Below are 23,496 nucleotides of genomic sequence, written 5' to 3'. Positions count from 1 at the left end.
TTGAGAAAATGGATGAGAGGTTGTTTTCTACACAACTACTCCACTAACTCTAACCCCTAATGAACAAATGAATTAATGAACAAAATTAAGAAAAAAATATACCTCCATATTCCGTGGTGTTCCTTGAAGTTTTTGCTCCAGCATTGCTAGTTTGGTGTTGATGTGACCATTGATCTCATTGTGGATGCCTTCAGAAGGCCTCTGAGCCCCAAGTTGGAGGTTCTTGGTTCTCAGGAGTTTTTGTAGTAGCTGTTGACCAGTCTCAGATCTAGGACCTTGAGTCCCAGGGTCTCCAGCCATGTTTCCAGCATTAATTAAGCTAGTGTTGCTCCCAGAAGTAACCGCCTCTCCTGTTGCTTCTCGCTTTATAGCCCCAGGATGAGCCTCTGCTGCACCATCACACTGAACTTCTCTTGGCTCCTGTTTGATGTTCTGTAGGGTGATCTTGCATAGCTCCCCTCCTCTTGAGCCATGTTGTGCATGAGGAACATTGCCGTCTGTGACCTGCTGCGACTGTTGCAGAACATTTGTGTCTCTCTGTGGACCATTAGAGATAACTGAGGCTGTGTGAGATGTTTCATTGCCTGATGTCTGAGATTCTACTTTCAGTCCTGGAGAATCAAGTGGACTTTTGGCCCCCGGTGACCTGAGTGGAGATGCCTTTACTTGGCTGTATGGACTCCCCCTTCCTGCCCTGTCAGCTATAGATGGTGAGGAGACATGGGATGAGTGTGGTGAGGCCGGGTGGGCTGGGCTCATTCCGAAGGGACCTCTTGGAGAATACGCATGTGATGGAGAGCCCTGCATTCGGCCTGCTGCAGCAACCATTAGTGCTTGTTGGTTCTGGTTGGGAGTGGGTGGACGCATCCCCATAGCTTGATTAAATGTGTGGCGTTGTGGATCTCCAGGAGAGTTGGCCATTGGCTGACGTGGAGATGCCGGCCTTACCATACGGCTATGGTCAATGGGGGAAGGTGGAACTGGTGCCTGACCTCTCATATGTTGCATCATCTCCCCTACTTGTGGTTGTTGTTGCCCAGGGACCATCGTCCCCTGCTGCATCTGAGGAGCAACACCAGGTTGTTGGCCCATCATGCCTAACTGTTGCTGAGTACCCACTGCTCCTGGCTTCCCCATGGCTCCATATGGCATCTGTTGGCCTTCCATTCCTGGCATCTGCTGCCCAACCTGTGGTACCTGTCCTGGTGGCATGTGAGGCCTTAACTGACCATGCTGGCCTTGACCCATTGACATTCGCAGCATCTGTCCCTGCTGGAGCTGCCTCTGGGCAATCATGGCCTGGATGTGCTGTATCTGCTGGTTTGGGGGAAGATTGCGGAGCTGAGGATTCTGAGCAATAATAGCCTGGATGTTGATAGGAGTGCGTATCTGTCCAGGTGGAAGCCCAGGCCTCTGTGCCATCATCCCTTGCTGCTGGGCTCTTATCATGCCCATCATGGCCTGTTGCTTTTGCTGCTGGGCCATGAGAGCTTGCTGTTGTGGATTATGGCCCATCACACCAGGCTGTGGCTGGCCAGGATGGTTCTGGACTGTGATCTGCTGCTGCATGCTGGGATCTTGGGACTGCTGCAAGGGATTTTGAACTGTTTGGTGTTGTTGCTGCTGAGCTAAGAAATCCCCTGGTTTCACTTCCTCTTTAGGAGTCAACAAACCGGTCTTGTCAACACTGAGGGAACCTTGCCTTTGGAGGGTTAATGAAAGTTGTTGTTGCTGCTGTTGCTGAAGCACGCCAGCTTGTTGGTGTCCGATCAAACCTGTTTGTTGCTCAGAAACAGGCTGAGGATTTGACTGTTGCTGCTGCGCCATGTAAACCTGGTTTTGATGCTGCTGCTGCTGCTGCTGTTGTAACTGCTGCCTCCCCAAGTCAGTTTGATGATCATTTGCAGAGCTTAGTTGGGTGACCTGATTGGGAGTGGAGGGTCCACTCTGCTGTGGTGGTGTTCTTGAAACAGGGCTAAGGATCCCACCCTCTTTGGGGCCTGAGTTTTGGCCGTCTGTAGCTCCTTGCGGCTGGGGCGTGTTGCTTCCTGCTGAAGGCGAGGAGCCCATTTGTGGGGTAGAGGGTTGGGAGAGCCCTCCTTGTTCTTGGCTGGACTGACTCATCAACTGTGTCGGTTGTCTTTGCTGTGCCATCTGCTGCTGTTGCTGAAGGTGGACCAAATTCTTTGCAACATTCTGCTGCTGCTGTTGTTGCTGCTGAGATGCAAGCATGCGTTGGGCCAGAATGCTCTGTTGTTGTGGAGTTAATTGGACATGGGGACCTCTGAGTCCAGGATGACCTGGAGATCCAACCATTCCTTGCTGACCCATCATCATTTGAGGCCTCTGTTGCTGTGACATTGCAACTGGCTGGTTCCCCATCATTCCTGGTTGAGCTCCCATCATGGCTGGACCATGGTTGACAGGCTGACCTCCTGCAATGTTCTGTGGCAGCGAGGCCACAGACTGGCCTCCAACCATTCCTTGAGGAACCTGCACCATGCCCTGCTGATTGGCCTGGTTGGCTATCATTCCCTGTTGAGTATTTGCTTGTTGTTGAGCCATAATCGGGTTCCCCATCATACCGGACTGTGGCTGAGCAATTAAGCCAGACTGCTGATTTGGGTGTGGCATTGGTTGCTGACCCATCATCACCTGCTGCTGTTGCTGCTGTTGTTGCTGCAGTTTTGCTATTTGCATCCTATGTTGAAGTTGTCTTTCATGAAGAAGCCGAGGGTCTGCACCTTGCATTCCAGGCCCCTGTGGGAAGAATCCTGCCGGAGCCCCAGGAGGTCCTGGGGCCCTTGCAGCACCAGCTCCAAGAGTTGCAGGGAGCTGGGGTTGTGCTCCACCGATAAAAGGCTGCCCTTGGGGCATCCTGACAGGCATTCCACCTTGGGGCATCATTCCTGGGTGCTGGCCCATCACTGGTGTTCCCTGCTGGCCCATGACCATCTGGCCAGGCATCTTCTGAAACATGTGAGGGCCCCCTCCCTGGGCAGAATGGCCTGGGGCAAGAAGACCTGAGCCTTGCTGATGTTGCTGCTGCTTGCTTCTGTACTCTGCAATTAGATTGGTGTGCTCCTTCTGCTGCTTACGCACCTAGAGCAGAACAATTATGAACAGAAGTGAATTTGCATATCAAGATGCCAATTGCCCTTACTGGGTTAGTTTGTAAAACTAACAGCTACATACCTGGTCAAGCTGTTTCTGAATTTTGCTCTGCTCTTCTGTAACCAACTTTAGTTTCTCTGCATCTGCCTCAGCAAACTCCCTGCCTGCTTTCTTAGCCGTGCGTTGCTTAGCACACAGTGCCTTCCGTGACTTGCGATGAACTCCAATCTGTTCCTCCAAAAATTTCAACTGCATTTGGAGTAACTGCTGGGTGTGAAGAAGCCATTCTTCATATTGGTGCTGTTCTGCATCGTCTGTAACAAAAGAGGAGAACTTAATACATCCATAAAACAGTATGGGGACAGCAATGTCTTTTCTAATGACTAAACAGCAGACGCAGTATTAGCAGAACATACTGATGATTCCTTGCACAAACTGGGGAGGGTTGGGTCTTGACTGTGTGGGATCACTTGTTTCTCCCTCCTAAACACAAAAAGAAACATATTAATAAATCAGCTACACAAGATTTCAAAGATAAGTAAATCAATCACTCCTGACAAGTAATACAGCATACCTTTGGAGGTCCAGATGCAAGTTGACCCTGATCTGTGCCTGGGGCAGAGGCTAGCCGCTGAGCAAGCAGAGAAACTTGTTGCCTGAAAAGACAGCAAAACATAAAAAGGTATAACTATACTAGAAGTGTACAATTACCATGGTGTCACTTAGTGTCGTATGTACCAAAGTGCATTTGAATGGAGATGCAATTGCTTCATAGAAAAAACTCAACTGCATAGTCTGTGACCACAAATCTATAAACTGAACTGAATATAACGATTGGTATCAGCTAGGTAATCTTTATTTTCCACCTGTTAACTTGTAGTATTGCTCACGTCATCACGATACAACAGCTGTAGTAAAGTTTCCATCCAAATGCTGCAAAACTTCTTCATGCCAAAATGTTCACAAACAAAAAGGAAAAATTAGTGCGAGTTTCCTTTTGCTAGTTTTGACAAGACTACCTAATTTAAAGATTTAAAGTTTTTCTTGGCTCTATGAGATGTTTTTTCAAAACTGTGCCCGACTGAGCCTATATTTATCTTTAATTCATTAAATAATTCAACATGAACTAGGGCATCAGTAGATGCACAAGGCTGAATTTGCCTACTCTGCTCAGGGGGATCATGCCTAAAGATAAGGACTTAAAAATTCCTCTAACTCCGTAACTGACAAAAGGATGAAGGATGAAGAGCTCTTTGTTGACGTTTTTGATGCTGAAGTTTACGGTAGTATATGCTTGAATTGTATTGCACTGGTACGTGTAAATATATCATTGTGCCCAGCACTGACAAAGTATTAAAAAAGTGAAAATGTAAAAAAAAAAAAAAAAAAAAATATAATAATAATAATAATAATAATAATAATAATAATAATAATAAAGCCCACAATGTTTTGGAAATGGTGCCAATTTTGGAAATGCTTGGATATAATGGTTAAAAGTTAATCTTGCTGTGTATATATACACAAGACAAGTACCAAAACAACTTTAACTTTATTCAGTTTTTTTATAACCAAATTGCAACTGTTTAATTCTTGTGGGTGTGGAAACATATGCTATATGGGTAATGTTTTTGCAATTTTCATAAAAACAATGGTTACTTCTTTTTTTCAACATTTCTGCATCTACAAGCAACCACTGACACATTTGTGTGAAAGTTCAAAAGGTAACAAGGAAACTAGTTAATACACAACACCAGTACTTCAACTCTACCCTACAATATCTGTCAACTTCACCTGCAGCAGTTGTCCTGTGTTCTGTATAATGTTAGACCTGACAAGTTAATTGCATGCACCAAGACATGTGAACTTTTAAGCATGTTGAACGTTTTACCATAAAGTTGTCTGTTTACAAGTCCAGTAAACACACAACATTAATATCAATTTCTAGCTATGTAAATACAATATTCACAAAAAGTACCTGTTAATGCCAGAGGGAACAACCATTGGATCTTGTGCCAACACTCTCTTGATACCCTTAAGTGCCACCATCTTTGCCTTGGCAATGGGATCCATGATGTCATCAGTTGCAAATTTGTCTAAATCTACAATAAATAACACAAAATCTGTTAGATACAGTATGAAAAAGTACATTATTATGCAGAATAATGACAGTGATAGGCCACAGTGGTTACCTTTATCTGGGAAGAAATTGTTTGCCAGAGGTGATTGTTTAACCACTGGCTGCTGTGGCTGCTGTTGATGACTGAGACCTGTATGGATCCCTGGCTGCCCCATCCTTATCATAGCTTGCTGCTGGGCCATGGCCATGTGAGGTGGAGGTGCCATTCCAGTTCCTATAAGCCTTTGCTGCTGTTGCTGTTGCAACATGTGCGGAGCACGGGGCACCATTCCTTGCTGGGCCATCATTCCTTGGGGTGGCGGACGATGGTGGTGTGGCAGCATTATCTGCCCAGGTGCCTGTGGGTTCGGCTGTTGATTTGAGAGGCCAGGAAAATGAGGAGCCATGCCTCCTTGGTGGAGGGAACTGAGCTGTTGCTGCTGTTGCTGCTTCTGCTGTTCCTTCTTCTCATGCTCCAACAGATCCTGTATTAGAAGAGGCAGTTCACCATCTAAAGAGCTTTCTACCTTTGCCAAATCTACAGCAGGGGAGTGCTGTCCCCCTACATCAGGCAGCTCCAGTGGATCATCACCAATATCTGCATGTGGAGCAGCTGGAGGAAAAGGTAATGGATCACCTTGGCCTGGCAGAGGGTACTGAAGACCCCCTAATCGAACAGAACTCAGTGAAGCTGACTGATTTTCTGGTTGTGCAGGCTTGGCTGATGGTGTGGTACCACCAAGAAGCATCGACACAGCTTCTCCTATTTCATCTTTCACCACAGTCTGTCCAGGCTGCAACTGAGGGGTCAGACCTCTGTCCTCTATTTTGACCTTGGAGATATCAGCAATTTCTGCAGAGGGTGGCATTTGGGTAGAAGAACCCCCAGCTGTGGCAGGGGCTGTTGTGCGAGACTCCTGCCCTGGCTCCACCTTGGCTTTCACTTCCACTTTAACAGACACAGATCCAGAGGAAGATGAAGGTGCTTCACTTTCTGCCTCCACCAAGCGCAGCTGGTCTGAGAAGACATCTTTAGGGTCTCCTTGGTCTAGCTCAGGGTCAGTGTAAGCCAGCAGGTCAAACTCATCACTGTTAAGCAAGTCGTCTAGATGTGGATCATTGGTTTCAAGGTTGTCCAGGTTGCCCAAGTCATCATCTCCTTTGTCAGGATCCAAGTCTAAAGCCAAATCATCCTCATCCTCCACACCTCCATCCCCTGGCGCATCCCCAAGCCCTTCGAGGTCAGGTTCTGGCAGTTCCTCACTGCTTTCTACCGTGGCAGACTGGGGCCCTGTGACTACGCTTCGCTGTGGAAGCTGATGCTGCTCAGTGCTAGCCATGTTTGGAGTGGAAGTAGCTGCGTGGGGCTGCAGGTGAGGCTGCTGTGTTACTGGGCCTGTAGATTGCTGAGACATTAAAACTGGCACACCACCCTGCTGTAACCCCAGCTGTGAGTCACTCCCCCCCTCTGTTTGCATGGCACCAGCTTGAGCTACAGGATGTTGCTCAACAAACGGGGATGCCATTCCTTGCTGTGGAACAAAGAGCCGTGGTCTGGGCTGAGGTCCACGTGGCATAAACTGGGCTCGTAGGGGTAGCCTCTGTGAGTTGTGTCTCAATTCAATAAACTGCGGTGGGGGTCCTTGACCCATTGGTTGCATGGTCTCTCCTCCGTGTCCTGGCATCATGGTGTGCGGGTTGCCCATGCCTTCCATACCCTGGACGTTGACAGCAGGGTTGAGATTGTGCCTTATGCCCATAGCCTCCATGCCAGGCTGGGGGAACCTCCTCGGACCTGGAGCCTGGCCCTGCCACTGAGGAGGGAATGGTGGACGGGAAAACATGCCCTGAGGTCTGGTGGGCCCTTGCGGCCTGAAGGATAGAGACAGACAGAATATATGCATTTCAATTCACTGTACTGTATGACTAGTTTTTGAAGATGCGAGGGCTGGGACTAAGTTAGGTTGCTGATAATTACTTTGAGGGCAAGTAATTATTTCTGTGACCATCTTGTGCTTCTGGGCTTCTTACATTCCCTATTCAGTTCCAGTAATATTACTACTTGGCAATGTTTCATCTGAATTTGCATGCATCTTACATCTTTGCATTTCTGTAATGATCAAATGCTGACATTTCTTGCGTGACCTTTATATAAAACAAAGTTGCACCAAATGCTGTCTACTTCAATTAGGTGTTCACCTTAGTGCATTAGGATCCATTATAGAAGGGGTTCCTGGAGGTGGTGGGCGAATGAGCTTGTCCTCCATGCCTCCTACAGCCATGGGCATCTTCCCTGCCACAGAAGCCTGAGCTCCAGCAGCAGTAGCAGCAGCAACACGATCCTAAAGAAAGTAAGTATTGGCTTCATTTTTCTACATTCAAACGCATCTTCTTAATTCCTATATCACACTCTTGTTAAATGTTCCTTTTGTAAGTTTTGTGGAGGTGTGTACCTGTGGATAAGGTGGTGGTGCTCTGTGGGCCTTGTCCGGTTGAAAGGCTCCCACCTCTCCACCGGACCAGCCAGGGGATGCACTGCCGGCAGCAGCAGCAGCCTCCTTCTCTTGTCTAATGGAATTTCTCTGCATTTGTTGTCTGATTAAGAATTCCCTCAGTCTCTGGCGCTAAAAAACATGAGAAGCATTGATTAGCAAAACAAGCAAGAGGTGCATACAACAATTGTTCACTGGCTAAAACTTTGATACCTGTCTGTGCTTCTCCAGCTCAGAAGGGCTAAGGCCCACTAAAGCAGGGTCCTGCACTGCTGACATGTCAGGCATTTCTTGAGTGCCTGGCAAAGCTGGTTGATGAGGTGCATCAGGGGGGCGGACAGCTGGTAGTTCTTGAGATCCAGAAGGAGGTGGCACCCTAGAGTTGAAGCCGTCTGCTCCCATAGACTGCTGACTTTGTGGCTGTGGCTGAAGCTGACCCTGCATCATCTGACTCTGCTGTTGGGTCATTTGGAAGCCTCCTGTGCTTGGGCTGCGGTTGAAAGTAGGAGGTGCTGACAGATTACCAGAAAGAGGATCCCCCATGGAACTGTTGTTAGGATGGGGTGGAGGTGGCTGGTTAGGATGAGGTGAGCTTTTGTAACTTGCAGTTCCCTCTGGGGCAACAGAGGAGGGGCGAGAGGGTTTGTGGATAGTAGCAAAAGGGTCTCTAGATTGTGGCCTTGAAGGTGGCTGCGAACAAGGGTCTGGGGATTGGAAACGAGGAGTAGCAGGAGAGTGAACAGAGTAAGCATCATTGGAGAGGCCACCAGGAGTGTGGGGAGACTGAGAGCTGCCCTGGGACTGTGGGCTGGAGGGCACTCTCGGACAAACTTCCTGTTGACCCACATTGTGTCTCTGGGGTCCGAGAGAACAATTATCGCCTGACTGCGGTCTGGGAGTTAGCAGTGGTTGAGGGTGGGGGTCAGAGAAAGGGTGGGAAGGAGACTGCCTGTAGCCATCAGAGTGGTGGCTAGGGGATGCTCCAGGAGGAAGTCCCTCCCCTTGGTGCATCCTTGGTGTCATAGGTGCCTTGAATAAACCATCTCCGGAGTCCAGCATCCCAGCAGGGGAGCCAATGGAAAGGTCCGGTCTTCCAACTGCGGAGGAGCGTGGAGAAGGTGCACTCATATCAGCCCTGTACTGCCCTGTGCTTGCAGGTGAGGAAGCCACTGCAGAAGGTGATGGGGATGAGCCATAATCTGACCGTCCCATCCCTTGCTGGTTTCTGAAAGGGTCTCCATAGTGGGTATTGTGGGTTGGCGAGAACATGGGCGACTCCCCAAGCCCAGCACCTCTTGAATGAGGACTTTCTGGAGGTCCTAACGACTCCTGAGAGCCTTGCTGTGATTGTGGTAGATGACTTTGTTGCTGCTGCAGCTGTGATCTGAAGTAAGGGTCAACCTGCTGAGCCCGTCTGGGGGTTCCAGGAGTTCCTGGTTGCATGTCAAAGGGGCCAAGACTGGCTGGCCGTCCCTGAGGAGGACCCTGCGGGCCGGAAGCGGAATAACCTGAGGAAGAGGCCTGCAATGGGCTGGCCCCAGCATGGGAGAAGGGAGTGGTTGGGTGGGAGTGAGAGTGAGAGTGAGGTGACTGAGGAGGAAACTTGGCCAAAGGGTCTGTCCGGATTTCAGCTGACCCTGGGGTCTTAACAGGTCCATCTGAGAAAAAGACTGAGGATGACCCTGAATCTGGAGGGAAGGGAAATGGGCTTTCTGCAGAGCTGGGCTGGGAAGAGACTGACGCAGAGCCTGAAGGTGGAGGGATCTGGAGGTGTAAACTGGGCCGTTCTCCCTTCACACGCCCTCCTTCTGTCTTGATCGGCCTGCACACCTGACTCTCTGCCTGCTGTGAAAAGAGTAAAGAGGAAACATAAACAATCTGCACCACGACTCTAATGGACAGACAGCAAACCTAATTCACCTTGACAATACAAAAGCGTGCTGATGCTTTAATTCACCTTCTGTGCCTTGTTGATCCTCTGAGCTGCTCGGTTATCTTTGGCCTTTTGCTACAGAAAGAATAAAAAGATGTTTATAAGAATATTAAACTAAATTAGTTAATAATTAGTAATACTTTCGTTTAATTGCAGAAACATGCTCAATATAAATTGTGCTGAATTTCTGTTATCGGGATAATTTTAAATATTTTAACTTGAAAAAGCTGTCTAGCTCTCAAATTATTTTGACCAGGATAATCATAAAATGAAAATGTCATACTGTCCCATATCTACATCAAACATCATGTAGGCTGAACGTGGAATATCTCGATGCCAAATTTCTCATTTTGGTTTTAATAAGAAGATCCCACCAGACAAGCTGAATGAAAAGTAACAGTTCCTGAACTTCTGTGTTGGTAAATTTCTGCATAGAAGTGAGGGTACCATATGCTATTGGACAGACTATGATCAAACACAGAATAACAAGAACCTGGCGTCACGGACTACATTTGAGTAACGTGTGTTAGAGCGAACGACAATAAAAAAAATTTAATTAAATAAATAATAAATCTGTACTGTCCATTAAAACAAAAAACTGCAAACCTACCAGATATGGAACCTTGTCAGCTGCTGATACCTTCCTCCAGATCTTCATGATTTGCTTACAGCGACTAGCCCAGTCTGTAACAGGTGACATGTTTCACATCTGCTTAATATCTAACAGTGATATAAATCATACTTTGAAAAAGCATGACTGTTTAGTCTAATAAATAGGTTGTACATGTTAATATAGTATGTCTTCCACACTCACCTGGGTAGTCCTGTTTGAGAGTGGGAAAGTTGGTATTGGCATAGAGAACAGGGGAAATGGTTGAGAGTTCTCCAAGCTCCTCATCTTTCTCCCAGCGCTGAAGACTGCGCTGATTGTAGGAAAGCCCATCACCCTCTGCCTCAGTGGGGGTAGGTGGGGAGGAGGGGGTCGCTGGGGTAGAGGGAGTCGCCCAGGGGCTCTCCTCACCCCCATCCGGACTGAACAGTCCTCCTCGGTCCCTGTACATAAAATAAGAGGGTATTGTTTGGCATTAAATAAAGGGCTTACACATGCCAACAACAGGAACATAAAAAGTATGTTGTAATATGTAGTACGTATTGTATCAAGTTGCAGAATTACATACTATAGATTGTTGGAAAATAAAATACACTAGGCAATTCAGTATTGGTCTTACCGCATGTCAAAAAACGGTGACTGAGAGAGGCCAGGAAAGGCGTCCATCATTCCAGCTGAGGGCAGGGACCCTGCATGAGATTTTTTTCATATTTAAATTACGAATCCAACTTCACTTAAACCTTAATTTCACACATCCTCTATCATACAACAAACAAAGGTTTGAACAACAAAAACATCATGATATGATCATCTGAAGGCTTCCCTTTGTACCCACCTGAAAGGAGAGCTCTCTGTGGCAGAGTGCTACGATTGAGTTCTCCCTTACTGCCCTCCAAGATGGGCTTCATGCCCCCTAAAGGGGAACCATCTGACACTCCCAAAACCTTCCTGAAGAACTGTTCAGAGTCCTGACTCTCCACCCCTTGCGGAAGACCTGTCATGGTCAAGGACAACATCATTTAAGGTGTAATGTTAACATCAGATATTAAATGTTAATTTAAAACAAATTAATGTTACACACTATATATGCAAAAGTATTCTCTCAGGGGAGTACCTTCACTTTTTTCTGCATCAGAGTCATGAGGATCAGCTGACGCCTGGTCCTTCAGCGATGAGGATGGTGCAGAAACCCCTAAAAATGTGCAATGTTAAACCAACCTGCAATAACCTTACGGCCATAACAATACACCAGCATAATCAGAGTCCAAACAGACACTTACCTGCACCTTCTCCCTGAGCCTGGGGGTCCTCACCCCCCTCTTGCTTGAGAGGAAAATTATCTTTCATCAGACGATCCTTGGCATCAGCTAGCGAGAGAAGCACAAAGGTCACACACCATGTACTAACCTTTTCCACACCCAGTGTCACAAATAATTTTCTGAGTTTTCATGTGTCACAGGTTAAGTTAGTGCTCTTACCCTCTGGGGCAGTAGTTTTGAGCCCTGACGGTGCTGGTAATGAAGGTCGGACAAGGCATGCACCTGGCCTCTGCCCTGGTGGTATCATCACAGCTTTCTTACTCAAGTCTATTAGTGTCTTCCCAAAGAAAGCCTCCTGCAGCGAATTACAAACATTTACGATATAAACATTATATCACTGGATGACATAAGTGTAAAAATGGTTACGACATGGGGCAAGAGAGACTACAAACCTGGAGATATGTTGGGAACATGTCCTCAAGTTTGCTCTTCTTTCGGCCCCGGCGTTTCTTGGCCTGCTCCTCACCCTCCACTGGTTTAGGATCCATTATGTTATCGGTGTCAGGATGGGGTCCTAGGCATATAAAACCATGAAATTCAGTTTCCCAAACATACAATATCCATAAAAAACAAATGTGGTCACACTGTCCCTAATATTGGAAGATGATGAGAGGGCAATCAGATAAAAAAACAGCCATGTGTAAAAAGGATTTGCTTAATCCCTCTACATTGGCAGATCCACTGCGTCAACATAGTGGCCTGATTCAAATGAATGAGGGGCTCTGTATTTATACATGAGACCAAACATGGCCTTAGGGTGAAGAGAGATCATATGCAGAGGGTACCATTGCCAATAGCTGGAAAACAGCCTATTGAGTATGTCAAAAAAAGTAAACTTTGAATCCCCACCCCAATTAGGGAGATCACGCTTATGAGAATTATGTTACTATTTTATTATAAATTATAAATAATGGATAAAATGAAATTCAACAATTGTCACTAACCTTCATCAATGGTTCTCTCTATTGGCTGACCATCTAATGTAGTCTCTCCAGCCAGCTGGGCGAAAAATTCTTTCTTCAACCGTGTGTGACACTTCCTTTGTCGCACCATGAAGCCTCCAATTCCTTTTACAATTCATGAAGAAAATATTTGTAGATATATTGTGGATGGTCAGACATTTATGTGGATGCTATAAGTTATTTTGTGAAATTCTGGGTCGCTTACCAGGCCTGTAAGGTTTCCGCTTTCGCTTTTTGCTATCCTCTGTCTCCTCTGCTCCTGCTTTGAGACCCTCGCAGTCAGCCATGCCTTCTGGTCCCTCAGCACCACCTTCTCTGTCAGGGCTCCCTGGGTTCTCCATCTTGGGTTCACATTCCATGGGCTCCCCTACAAAACAACATTGTATTTAAACAAGGTCTAAAAGGGAGAAAAACACCTCTAAACATTGTTCACACACCAAAGGATAAGCAGGGAGTGTGCCAGCCTTTTTTCTCCTCACCATCTCCTTCGACCTCCCTCAGATCCATTCCATCAGGACCTCCTTCACAACACAGAGTGCCTAGACGGGAGCGACGCTGTCGTCTCTTGTGAAGGGGAGACATGGACATGCTACGAAGCAGAGACATGCCCGACTCAGTCAGCCACACTCCCTCCAACCGGTAGAACTGGGGTTCTGTAAAGTAACATTTGAAAATCTGAGTGACATACTCTTAAAACAAAAAAACAATGACCACACAGAGTGGGCTTGTGATAATAAACATGAATCAGCAAAGTCGACTAACCTGGCTCTTTGATCTTTATAGAAGCCATAATGGCTGACTCTACTACTGCGAACAAATGCGAAAAGCAGGTATAAAGAGAGAAAGAAGCAAAAGAAATATTATTAGTACATTAATAATATCCTGTGTTTATTTTCGCAAACCATGGTCTTCCTGTCTTCAGTTTTAAAACAGGGTCTTTCTGAGACTTACCCACAGGTTTTGGAACATATGGGGTGCAGGATGTGCACGCAAAGCCTTCATCAGAAGCTTGTTCCACCTCATCCTCTGTGTACAGACTCTCACAGACAGCATGGACCCATCTGCACAGGCACACAAAAATACATTGATATATTGCATAGTTTTAATAACAAATCACACCGCGAATCAAAGATGTTATGGAATTATTCATGACATGAAAAAATACATAAATAATCCATTCCCCGCTTGTCTTCATTAGCTGCAGTCTCATGAATACCTCAGTTTCTGTGTGTGCATGTGTAGTTCTAATGAGCAGCACCTACCGATCGCAGTACTGACACTGCAGCAACAGCTCCTCCTCCATGAAGTTCTCTCTGCACACTGGACAAGTGACGAGGCTGGCACAGGGGCCACAGTGGGTGTAGTTGTTCTGCCACTCACAGTGGAAACCCGGTGAGTTGGAACCACACTGCACACAGCAGACACACCTGCGCAGAAATATTGAAGCACTCTGTAATAATTACACAGCTAATATGCTAATATACAGATGCCTATGTGAGTGGTGCAACAATTTTTCTGTTGCTACAGAAGCAAGAGGCAGAGGGATGGGCCTCTGAATTGCTAATGCAGGGCTGTGGCATGAGTGTTTTACATAATATGCAAATTCACATGTATTCATTTCCATTTGACCCCATTCAAAGCTACAAGGCTGAACAAAGCATTAAGATGTTCCTGTTTAAATGTTTTCTTTACCATTTGCACTTCCAACCACCCTTGGGAACATTGTGCAGAGGTGGGTCCAAGCAGTAGGTGTGATAGCTGACATCACAGTCATCACACAGCAGCAGACGGGAGGGATCCGAAGCCTTTCCGCACACCTCACACACAATACATTCCAAACAGCGCCAGCCCTTACGGAGCATCGTCTTGGTGATCTAGAGAAGATATCAGGTTTAATCTATCGGGATTTACAAAATATGGTGATAGAAAAAATAAAAGTCAAAGGGTAACATTTTGCTTACTTTGCTGTTCACACAGTAAGGATGGTAACACTGGGCACACTGAGCACAAGCCAACAACTGCCCCTCCGCACCCTTTCCAAAGCTGCCACACACAACACACATATCCTAAAACAGAAGAGAGAAAGTGAGACGAAAAAATGAAAAAGGGGGAAACAAAGAATCTATTTATGTTGCATTCGAAAGTGAAAACTGTGATTCTTGGCACAGCAAATGCCTCAGGGTAATTAAAAATGTCACACAACAACAATAGCTGTACCTGGAGCAGGACAAATTTATCAGTGTTTGAGAAAAGAACCACTGTGTTCTGCATGGTGTCGTCTTCCTCATCATCTTCCTCCTTACTTATTCCAGTGTCTGAGGTCATGCTTAGCTGTGGACAAGGACACAAACAGTTTCAAATACATTGCAAATATAATATAAAATATAATTACTGAAAGAATTTGAAAAAAGAAAAGTGATTTTGACCATATTATAACATTGAAAGAATATAAATGACATTTTGAAGTCTGTTCCCAAGTCACAGCTCACCAAGAAGGCATCAATGCAGGAGGCCATGGCTTTGAGGCGTGACCTCCCACCACGCCCTCTACCTGCACCACCTCCTCGAGGTCTGCGCTTTGCAGGAAAACTATTGCTTCGCCCCTACAAGCAGAGAATAATCCATTTCAATGTTAAGTCATGTTGTGAGAATGTGAAAATTACATCTTAAAAAACAATAGATAAAAAGTAGAACAACAGCTGTAAACACTCAAAAGACACATGGTGACCTTACCTGTTTGACCCGTGAGCGGCCTGGGGATCCTCTACGTTTCACCTTCTCTCTGTCGCTTCTGAGGGGTTCGAAGGGAAGCGAGTCATCAGTCTCAGTGAGCAAGTTATCTGGGTGTGAGCGGCCAGCGAGCCCAAATTCCATGGAGAGCTGAGGATCGGGTTCTCCTGGAGAGCCCATAAAGCCGCTGCTGCTCTCATCTCCATGGCTCATATTGGACATCTCGTCCAGCAGCAATTCTGGCTTAATGTCCTGCTCATGCATTTCCTGCTTTATGACCACAATGTGCTCTTCCCCTTTCATTGGCTCATCGTCCTCGTCTTCCTCCTCCTCCTCCTCAGAGTGAGGTAGTAACCTCCCGTCCATGTCTGCAGCAGAGAGGGTATCCCGTTTGTCTACTGATAAAGAAAGAGGTGAGGGAGACCGGCGCTCCTGGCATGGACTTCTTTTCTGCTCTGTTTTGTCGACAAAGGCAGGAGAAGCTGGTAACTTTGGTGGATCCTTACTGAATGGTTCTGTGATTGGCGTACTATCAGAGTCCTTGTTTATTAACTCTGCTGATGCTTCTTGTTTCACTGACGGAGTGGTCTCCTTCTCCTCCTCCTCCTTCTCCACCTCCATATTTTCAGGGCCCTGCTGTGACACCGGCGGTTCTACTTTAGAGTTGTTAGACTGTGTCTTTGCAGTGGGGTCCTGAGATGGAGTGGCTTGGGTCACCTGGCTGACTGCCTCTTCTGCTCTTTCTCCATCAGCAGGTAGACAAGAGGGCCCCTGTTCTGTTGTTCCACTTTCTACATTTGAGATTGAGGAATGCGTTGTTATCAGTGTTAACATTTATGAATCTATCATTAGTTACAGCAGACTGACTTAAAAATAATAAAGTGCAGCTTTGTGTTCACTCTCAAATATGTACATCTACAGTGTTCTCTGTGTTTACCTGAAGACTGGAGTGGAGCAGCAGGCGCCTCAGAAGATATTTCTTCTGTTGCTACCTTTAGCTCTTTCTCAGTGATCTTCTTGCCAACATCTGTTGTCTCAACAGGTGCAGACTCCGCCCCTAAAGCCAAAGGTAGTGAACTTAAATAAAAACATCTTTGACATAAAGAAGTTACATTTTTTTGCTATTCCAATAAACCTCATGACTGGCATGATTTGTAGGCTTTCTGTTCTGTAGTGTCTGACTGAGACTTACCCAAGTCCATGGGTGTCTCTTTGTCAGTCGTGGCTTCAGCCTGACCCGTCGCTGATGTGCCTCTCTGTCCTGGTGTCACCTTTGATAAGTCTGTGTGCTCTTCTGTCTCCATGTCTGCATCTGTTTGAATTGTCATCTCCACCAAATCCACATGTCCTCCAGTCTCCTCAGATGCCTCTCTGGTTTGTATTTCTGCTGTGTGTGGTTGAGTGACAGGCTGCTGCTCCTTGCAAAGCAAGCAAATGCACTTGGCTTCTGGAAGCTCCCCTGGTAGAGCACATTCACTGTGCACCCATCTAAAACAGTACAGAGATGATCAAGAAATATTTTTGGACAAAATTAGTAACAAGCCACAGGATCATCATCTCCATTGACACTATTGTGCCTGTGTATTAACAAACCTGTGGCAGATACTGCAGCACTGCAGAGTGACAGATGGGTTGGCAGCTTTGCTGCAAACGCCACATGTAGAGCTGCGTTGACGCTGGCAGGCCTCACACACGGCGTAGTTGTCAAACCACTGGGCCGAACCTGGCAGCACCAGTCCACGGACACCACACTCCGTACATACACGACACCTCTGACATAGTAGATATAATATGGTTAAAATGTAAAAAGATATATCAAAGAAGCACATGAAAAAAGCTCACTTTCAAATATTTTTGACAGGAAGATTTCAATCTCAAGAAAGTATTTGAACTTGTTTTCACAATAATTTCTAAGTTTAGGCCATCACTTTGTGGAGGTGACTGCCAATTGTGACTTACTCTGCATTTCCATGGGTCAGAGGGAAGAGAATCCATGGCCGGCTGGAGACAGAAGGTGTGGTAGCCCTTATCACAGGCATCGCATACCAACATTTTGGAGTCTTCTCCTGGTTGTCTAAGAAAATAAAGAATCAAGACAGTACTTTTAAAAATGGGAAATAAAGTTCAAGAACAATAAGATAAATATAGTTGTTGTTTTTTTTAACTATGTTAAAATGCAAAACATTAGACAAAACATCTGAATCGCTCAGATAGGGTACAGTTTATACAGTTTCATTCATGAGATTTGACTCACCTGCAAGTCTGGCACACTTTACACTCCGGGCACTGCCATCCTGCCCGCTGAATGGGCGTGGCACCAATCTCCAGACAGGCAGCATGATAATGTAAGCCACAACCCGTACAGAACAGCAAGTCCGTGAGCTCCCCCGCTGAGTCACACACTGCACACCAAGACTCCTCACCTGCTGTGAAAAAACATATACAACAAATACATTAACATCATCAGTGGATCTGAGGTGGAGCAGGTTAACAGTTTGAGTTTCATGGAAATCAACATCACAGAGAACCTGTCATGGTCATCACACAGCTGGTGCAAAAAAATTTACAACTTCTTAAGGAAACTTAAGAAGGTTAAAGTTCTGTGTCTAGTCCTTGTCAACTTTTACAGAGCAACGAGAGACAGCATTATTACTTGAAACATCACAAACTGGCATGGTTCGAGCACAGCCAAGGACAGAAAGGCTCTAAAAGCAGTTGATAAAAACCACCCTGGACATCACTGGTACCCATCTACTCAGCATCAGTTATATGGCTGAGGCGTGCCTGTGCAGAGCCCAAAGGATGCTACAAGACAACACCCACCCCAGTCAGTCTGTTCACCCTGCTGCCGTCTGGCAGAAGATACAAATATATCCACCGTCGTACCACCAGATTACAGAGCATCTTCTTTCTTCAGGCTGTGAGACTCCTTAACTCATTCACAGCACGCCACCATGAATAGTTTATTTTTGTGACTTAAATTTTAATTTATTCATTAGTCTGTATAGTTTTTGTTTTTTTGTGTGTGTAGCTCCTGGGATTACAACAGAAATGTCCTTATAGCAGTGTTTCCCATACATAGACTTTACTTGGGCTGGCCACCACAGTGTATTTGGTGACCCATTTTAACATTTTTGTACATTTCTTTTTAACCGTCAGAAAGAAGAAAGCCTTCTGAACAATAAACTAGTGGATAATCTGCCCTTGCTCAATCCAAATTGGACAATTGCACATGCTCTGCAGAAAAACCGAGAGAAAGATGATCTCTCTTACGTCCCTCCTGTATATGCATTAATGCACTGATTATGCAACATCTCCTATTTAATATAGGCCTACTCATGCTGTTCGTTCATAAAAGCCTTTAAGTGCACCTGGTTGGTGCAATATCATTTGGTACCATGTTGCCCTTGATCGTTTCAATAGGCAACATAATTAACAAAGCACATGCGCAGCTCACCAACTTTTGTGAAAACGGAATAGCGGGTGACAAAAACGTAAAACCGTCAGGTGTATTTTTGGGGCATTAACAGAGCAGACACATACAGGGGGAGAAAAACAAAAACAGGCCAGTCAAGCCACTGTGTGAGCATAAAGGTGGACAACTAAAGCACACTATGTAGGAAAACATTTAAAGGGATTCTGGAGATGCGATTGACTGATTTTTGTGTAATTTTCAGGTCGTCACCACAACAGTTACACAGTTACAATCTTGTGTTGCATAATGACAATTAAATTAATCTTGAATTTAATTTGTAGTACTAGCCATTTTTAAAAGTTTCCATGTGTTTTGTTAAGAAAAAGTTTCACTTATTTTTTTTTTTAAATAAAAGACAACCAATGATTGCTTTTTTTTTCCAAGCAATGCAAGCAGCTGCCATTTTATGACAACAAAGAGCAATGCCTTGGTACAATAACAGTCCACTGTTGATAAACCAAAATCAGCATTGAACAGCTATGGATTTTGGTGCCGTTTGAAAGCATGCCCTAAGTAATGACATCACATTACAATTCTGACAAAGATGTCTGATTCACTTACCCAATTCCTCTGCTTTCTCTATGTGCTCTGGACAGAGGAGGATCAACTGCTTCATGGACTGGAAGGATCCACTGGCTGCCGAGCAGGGGAAGTGGTAGAACCGTGAGCAGCCCTCAGCATGGCATCGAATGGTTGCACCCAGCCTTTTGCAGTATTCGCAAAGCTGAAACAAACCAATGGTAAGTGTTTTTGAAGGAAGCCTCTGTTTATCTCAATATTTCCACCAAATACCATCTATACTATATACTGTATATACTCTATACTGTACTACTATCAATACTATCAAGTCTATGGAAAGTGAACTTACCCGCTGCGTCCCTGAGATAACGGCCTTATCCACGTTCTCCAGCTCCTCATTCTCCATCCGCTTCACTCCCTCCGACCACACCGCACACCAGTGATGAACCCAACAACCCCCTGTTCATTATAAAGCTCAACATCAGTAAAAATTTCATAGAATTTCAATAATATACGTGTGTTGTATTTCTAGTAGATGAAATCTATAAGAGTATAATGTTTTCAGTTCAACCTGAGTCGTCAAAGAGTGCCGCCAGACAGGGGGAATCAGAAAATCCAATGGAAGACAGGTCATCATTCCCGGGCTGAGGCAGTGGAGAAGCTGATGGCTTGAGGGTCAGCCGCTCAGAAGATGGCCCAAAGTGTCTCAGTTCCCGCTGTCCGTGCAGGCTCCGATCCACACAGTTACAGAGTGCACAGGCTCGAACGCTCTCTCTGTACAGGTACAAAGAAAATTGTTCAAAACGCAAGTAGAGAAAGAAAGTTTTTGATGTTGCATGAGCAGCTTCTTGGGATGAAGACCTCTACAGTGTACACGAAATCCTTTTGGATCTGAGTGAAAACGTACTCAGGTGTGCTGGAAGAGGCTGCAGTAGCACCGGACACATCCTCAGCAGCAGGAAGGGCTTTGGACTCCTCCTCAGAGGAGACAAGCTGCTTTGAAGGGGCATTGTCATCAGCTGAAGACAGCGGAAAAAAGAAAAAACGCTACATGAAATCAAAACATTTTCATTTGTTCTGCTCTGGTGTCATCACCTTGAATAAATTATACTGACTAATCTCTATTGTGATAAGATGAAAAATCTGTTTTATTTCCTCAACCATGTGCATTTCTCTTTCACTTTCTGCAGACTAGTGTACATTTATAACAGATGACACTGGAACATGAGGACATTTTTAAGAGGAGCACATTACCTGTTGGTTCAGAGTCATTCTCTTCGCAGTTTGATTTCTGCTCGTCCATCCCCCGTGCTGATTTTGACCTCCTTGATAGAGATCTGCAACGTAAAAAAGTAGAATCATTTGCCAAAGTTAATCAACACTAGAGCAGCTTAATAAATGATTTCAAATATGTAACAATCTACTGGCATTTTATCTGATAACTGACAATGCTATAAACATTAAGTCTGTTATCACTGCATCCTAAATTAAGGTTGAGAATAGATCTGATGATATGTAAAATAAATACATACATTTCAAAAAAAAAAAAAAAATGTATAAGATTTTGGTAAAAAAAAATAATAATTTAAAAAATCCGCCAAGCTGAATGTAGGTATACACTTACCAAAATAGAAAATGGCATTATTCATTAGCTAACATATGTTTATCATCATCAGAGAAATAATCTCCAAAATCCATCTTTTCCTGCCACACCATCCTTCACAGTGGTCTCCCTGCCCATCCAAAAACACTTTAAACATAAAGACTTACAACCAACAACACAACCAATTACATAGGGCTGTTATGTCCTCACTTTAGATGATTTCCTTGTTAGTCTGACTAACGTTAGCACTAATGCAACCGAGCTTTCTCGCAAACTCGTGAAAATAGCGCGAGGGTTACAGGAGACAGATAAACCGGACCCCGCTTTAACAATTCAAGTTATTATTTACCCAGCAATGCATAATCCAACCCGGTGAAACTGCTGCGTGAAAAAAAACCACAAAATGATACAACTAAAACAGTGTTTTCCTAAATAAAACAACCATAAATCGGGATACACAAAGAAAACACAACTTCCGTGTGTAGAACTTCCTGTTGCAGCGGGACTCCTTTCGTGCAGAACCTTCGTCGCTCGCATCATAGTTCCGCTATGAGACTCACGCCATTAACAAAAATACTGTCAAACAAACAATGCAGGAGTGGACGGGCTCACCGTGTTTTAATCCACGAAGCGAGCAATGGGAAGTCATGTCATGTTTTTAACGTTTAAAGGCTATTAACAGACTGTGCTTTAAAAAGGGGCCGATCGGCCTCGATTTGCGTGGCATATATCACTTATGGTACAAAACTGCCTCACCAATACTTGTTATTATTATCGTGAATGTTAGAAATTAAATAGCTAGGAGGGTCGTCCATGGTGCGACGTTGTTTAAAAGACAATACATGTGACAGTGACTCTGAGATATGGATCCTGCCGAGAGTCTCGCAGTGTTTTCGTCTGTTACAAAACAAAAACTGTGCCATCATACTATGAAAAAGCATCCTGTGAGCCAACGATAGGACGCATACACATTACGAAATGTTGTCTGTTCATTTTACTGATCCATGCAGATACCAATCCGAGACTGGTGCGCTTTTCTCGTGTTAATAATGCACAGCAGCTGAATTCATCACATATTCAAATCAGACTGTAATGAATGATTCACACTAAATCAACACTAATGTATATGCATCTGTGTCAAAAAAATAAATACATGTTAAGGAGTTTTGAATCCTTGTCCAACAATTCTCCAAAAATACATTTTCAGCACACTACTCCTGCAGCAGCATTAATCTAACACACATATGGCGCTACATTAAAACGCTGTCAAGCTAATGGCACCAAAGGCAGTTAATGGCAGAGAAGCAGACGAGCTGATGAAAATGAATTTCTCCATGTAAACGTTGACGTTACATCTTCCTTATGGACGCATTTAGTGGCAACAACACTGGAAACGCACTCTCTTCTCGACAACAAAGTCCAACCCAAGTCCTTACAAAACCTGTTAACTTACACCACAGCTAATGAGGACACTAAACAGGCTTTGTTTTTTAAAATGAAGTTGGCAATGTGCAGAGCAAAAGTGATGACATGATGGCTGAGTGAAACGTCTTAACATCCTGGCTAGCTAAGTTAACATGAAAAGTGTGAACGTTACAAATTAACTTTCACGGTTTAACGTGTTTGTTTTTGTCTTGTAATGGCAGCCGACAGCAGCTGTTATTTGTTGCAGTGCCACGGTGAAAGCTAGTGAGATTTTATTGTTAAATAATTGCAGAGCTAAGCATATTCCTCAATGTAAACACCGACTTCAAAGGGTTGGTTCTGTCCAGCAAATAGCCTCGTCCGTGTCACTAGCGACAAGCTGATACGGAAAAGCTAACAACTACCAATGGTGACGTAGCAGCAAAGTGTCCCGAAGAGGTAAAACTACGATTAATACATCTAATGTCATGCACCGGCGTATATACTTCAACATTTGTCAGCCAGCCAAACTGTGGATCACACCTTGGACACCGCCAACGTTGAACATATTTCAACCTAAAGTTAGCACCCAGGTAACACAGCTAGTTCTCCAGCAATTAGACGTCCCCATCTGGTCGAAGCTAACAGCTAAATGTTACCGACAGCGGAGCTAACATTACCCGGTCTAAGGTCAGGGTTGGTGTGTCTTTAGGTATGTCTGTTGCAAGAAGTTCAAAGAGGCCATAATTAAAAACAGCTCACCTCACAAAAACAATATCGTCTCCTCATACATCAGCAAAATCCAAACAGCCACACAGCTTCCCAAAATGCTGATGGTCGCTTCATTTTATGTACCGGACTAACGCTGCGGCTAGCCGGCTGGAGGGAGAGTGGGGGAAGTGCACGTCGGCGGAAGGCAGGCTGTGCGGTGCTGTTAGCTTAGCTAGCTCTTCAACTAGATGGATAAGCAGCAACTTGAGCTTTGTGTCGAGTGGTCGTGTACAGCCGAGGAACTATTAAGCACCGAGACAAGCCTACAAGCAGCCCCGAAAAAGGCTCCCCGGCTTTATACAGTGAATCCAAAAACTACATATCTGTCTGGCTCCCTGCTTGTTGATTTAGCATGAAGGCTAACGTTATTAACCTAATGGTAGCTAGCTTCTGCTCTGTTATGGAATCTCGCTCGCGAGGTCGTTAAAGCTCCTGCAAGTTTACACAA

The 23,496-nt window shown here is 45.0% G+C and overlaps 1 protein-coding gene across 4 annotated transcripts in view; it reads right to left on the bottom strand.

Moving 5' to 3' along the window:
* Positions 1-23,129, bottom strand: part of kmt2d (lysine (K)-specific methyltransferase 2D) — a 33,929-nt gene extending 10,800 nt beyond the window's left edge. The window contains exons 1-40 of one of the 4 annotated variants that reach the window (XM_073471098.1): positions 23,040-23,129; positions 20,525-20,607; positions 20,178-20,289; positions 19,842-20,044; positions 19,620-19,729; positions 19,313-19,475; positions 17,531-17,702; positions 17,236-17,350; positions 16,870-17,048; positions 16,469-16,764; positions 16,214-16,333; positions 15,280-16,067; positions 15,036-15,149; positions 14,764-14,877; positions 14,508-14,612; positions 14,239-14,420; positions 13,809-13,973; positions 13,498-13,607; positions 13,309-13,353; positions 13,026-13,199; positions 12,752-12,913; positions 12,529-12,651; positions 11,977-12,098; positions 11,744-11,879; positions 11,546-11,632; positions 11,380-11,457; positions 11,101-11,259; positions 10,885-10,954; positions 10,470-10,708; positions 10,266-10,339; positions 9,680-9,730; positions 7,936-9,567; positions 7,684-7,854; positions 7,430-7,572; positions 5,304-7,102; positions 5,090-5,213; positions 3,689-3,770; positions 3,531-3,597; positions 3,196-3,428; positions 103-3,102 (exon numbers count right to left, since the gene is read on the bottom strand). In XM_073471098.1, the coding sequence (XP_073327199.1) occupies positions 103-3,102; positions 3,196-3,428; positions 3,531-3,597; positions 3,689-3,770; positions 5,090-5,213; positions 5,304-7,102; positions 7,430-7,572; positions 7,684-7,854; positions 7,936-9,567; positions 9,680-9,730; positions 10,266-10,339; positions 10,470-10,708; positions 10,885-10,954; positions 11,101-11,259; positions 11,380-11,457; positions 11,546-11,632; positions 11,744-11,879; positions 11,977-12,098; positions 12,529-12,651; positions 12,752-12,913; positions 13,026-13,199; positions 13,309-13,353; positions 13,498-13,607; positions 13,809-13,973; positions 14,239-14,420; positions 14,508-14,612; positions 14,764-14,877; positions 15,036-15,149; positions 15,280-16,067; positions 16,214-16,333; positions 16,469-16,764; positions 16,870-17,048; positions 17,236-17,350; positions 17,531-17,702; positions 19,313-19,475; positions 19,620-19,729; positions 19,842-20,044; positions 20,178-20,289; positions 20,525-20,573 (11,868 nt within the window). In that variant the 5' untranslated portion in view covers positions 20,574-20,607; positions 23,040-23,129. Of the gene's footprint in view, positions 1-102; positions 3,103-3,195; positions 3,429-3,530; positions 3,598-3,688; positions 3,771-5,089; positions 5,214-5,303; positions 7,103-7,429; positions 7,573-7,683; positions 7,855-7,935; positions 9,568-9,679; positions 9,731-10,265; positions 10,340-10,469; positions 10,709-10,884; positions 10,955-11,100; positions 11,260-11,379; positions 11,458-11,545; positions 11,633-11,743; positions 11,880-11,976; positions 12,099-12,528; positions 12,652-12,751; positions 12,914-13,025; positions 13,200-13,308; positions 13,354-13,497; positions 13,608-13,808; positions 13,974-14,238; positions 14,421-14,507; positions 14,613-14,763; positions 14,878-15,035; positions 15,150-15,279; positions 16,068-16,213; positions 16,334-16,468; positions 16,765-16,869; positions 17,049-17,235; positions 17,351-17,530; positions 17,703-19,312; positions 19,476-19,619; positions 19,730-19,841; positions 20,045-20,177; positions 20,290-20,524; positions 20,608-21,222; positions 21,297-23,039 lie in introns of those variants that run through there. The other 3 variants (XM_073471101.1, XM_073471102.1, XM_073471099.1) reach the window with 3 other exon arrangements.
* Between the last annotated feature and the right edge of the window lie 367 nt (positions 23,130-23,496).

The sequence above is a fragment of the Pagrus major genome, chromosome 7 (assembly GCF_040436345.1).
Source record: "Pagrus major chromosome 7, Pma_NU_1.0".
Classification (NCBI taxonomy): Eukaryota; Metazoa; Chordata; class Actinopteri; order Spariformes; family Sparidae; genus Pagrus; species Pagrus major.
Note: the sequence above shows the minus strand (reverse complement) of the source record. Positions and strands in the feature narration are given on the sequence as shown.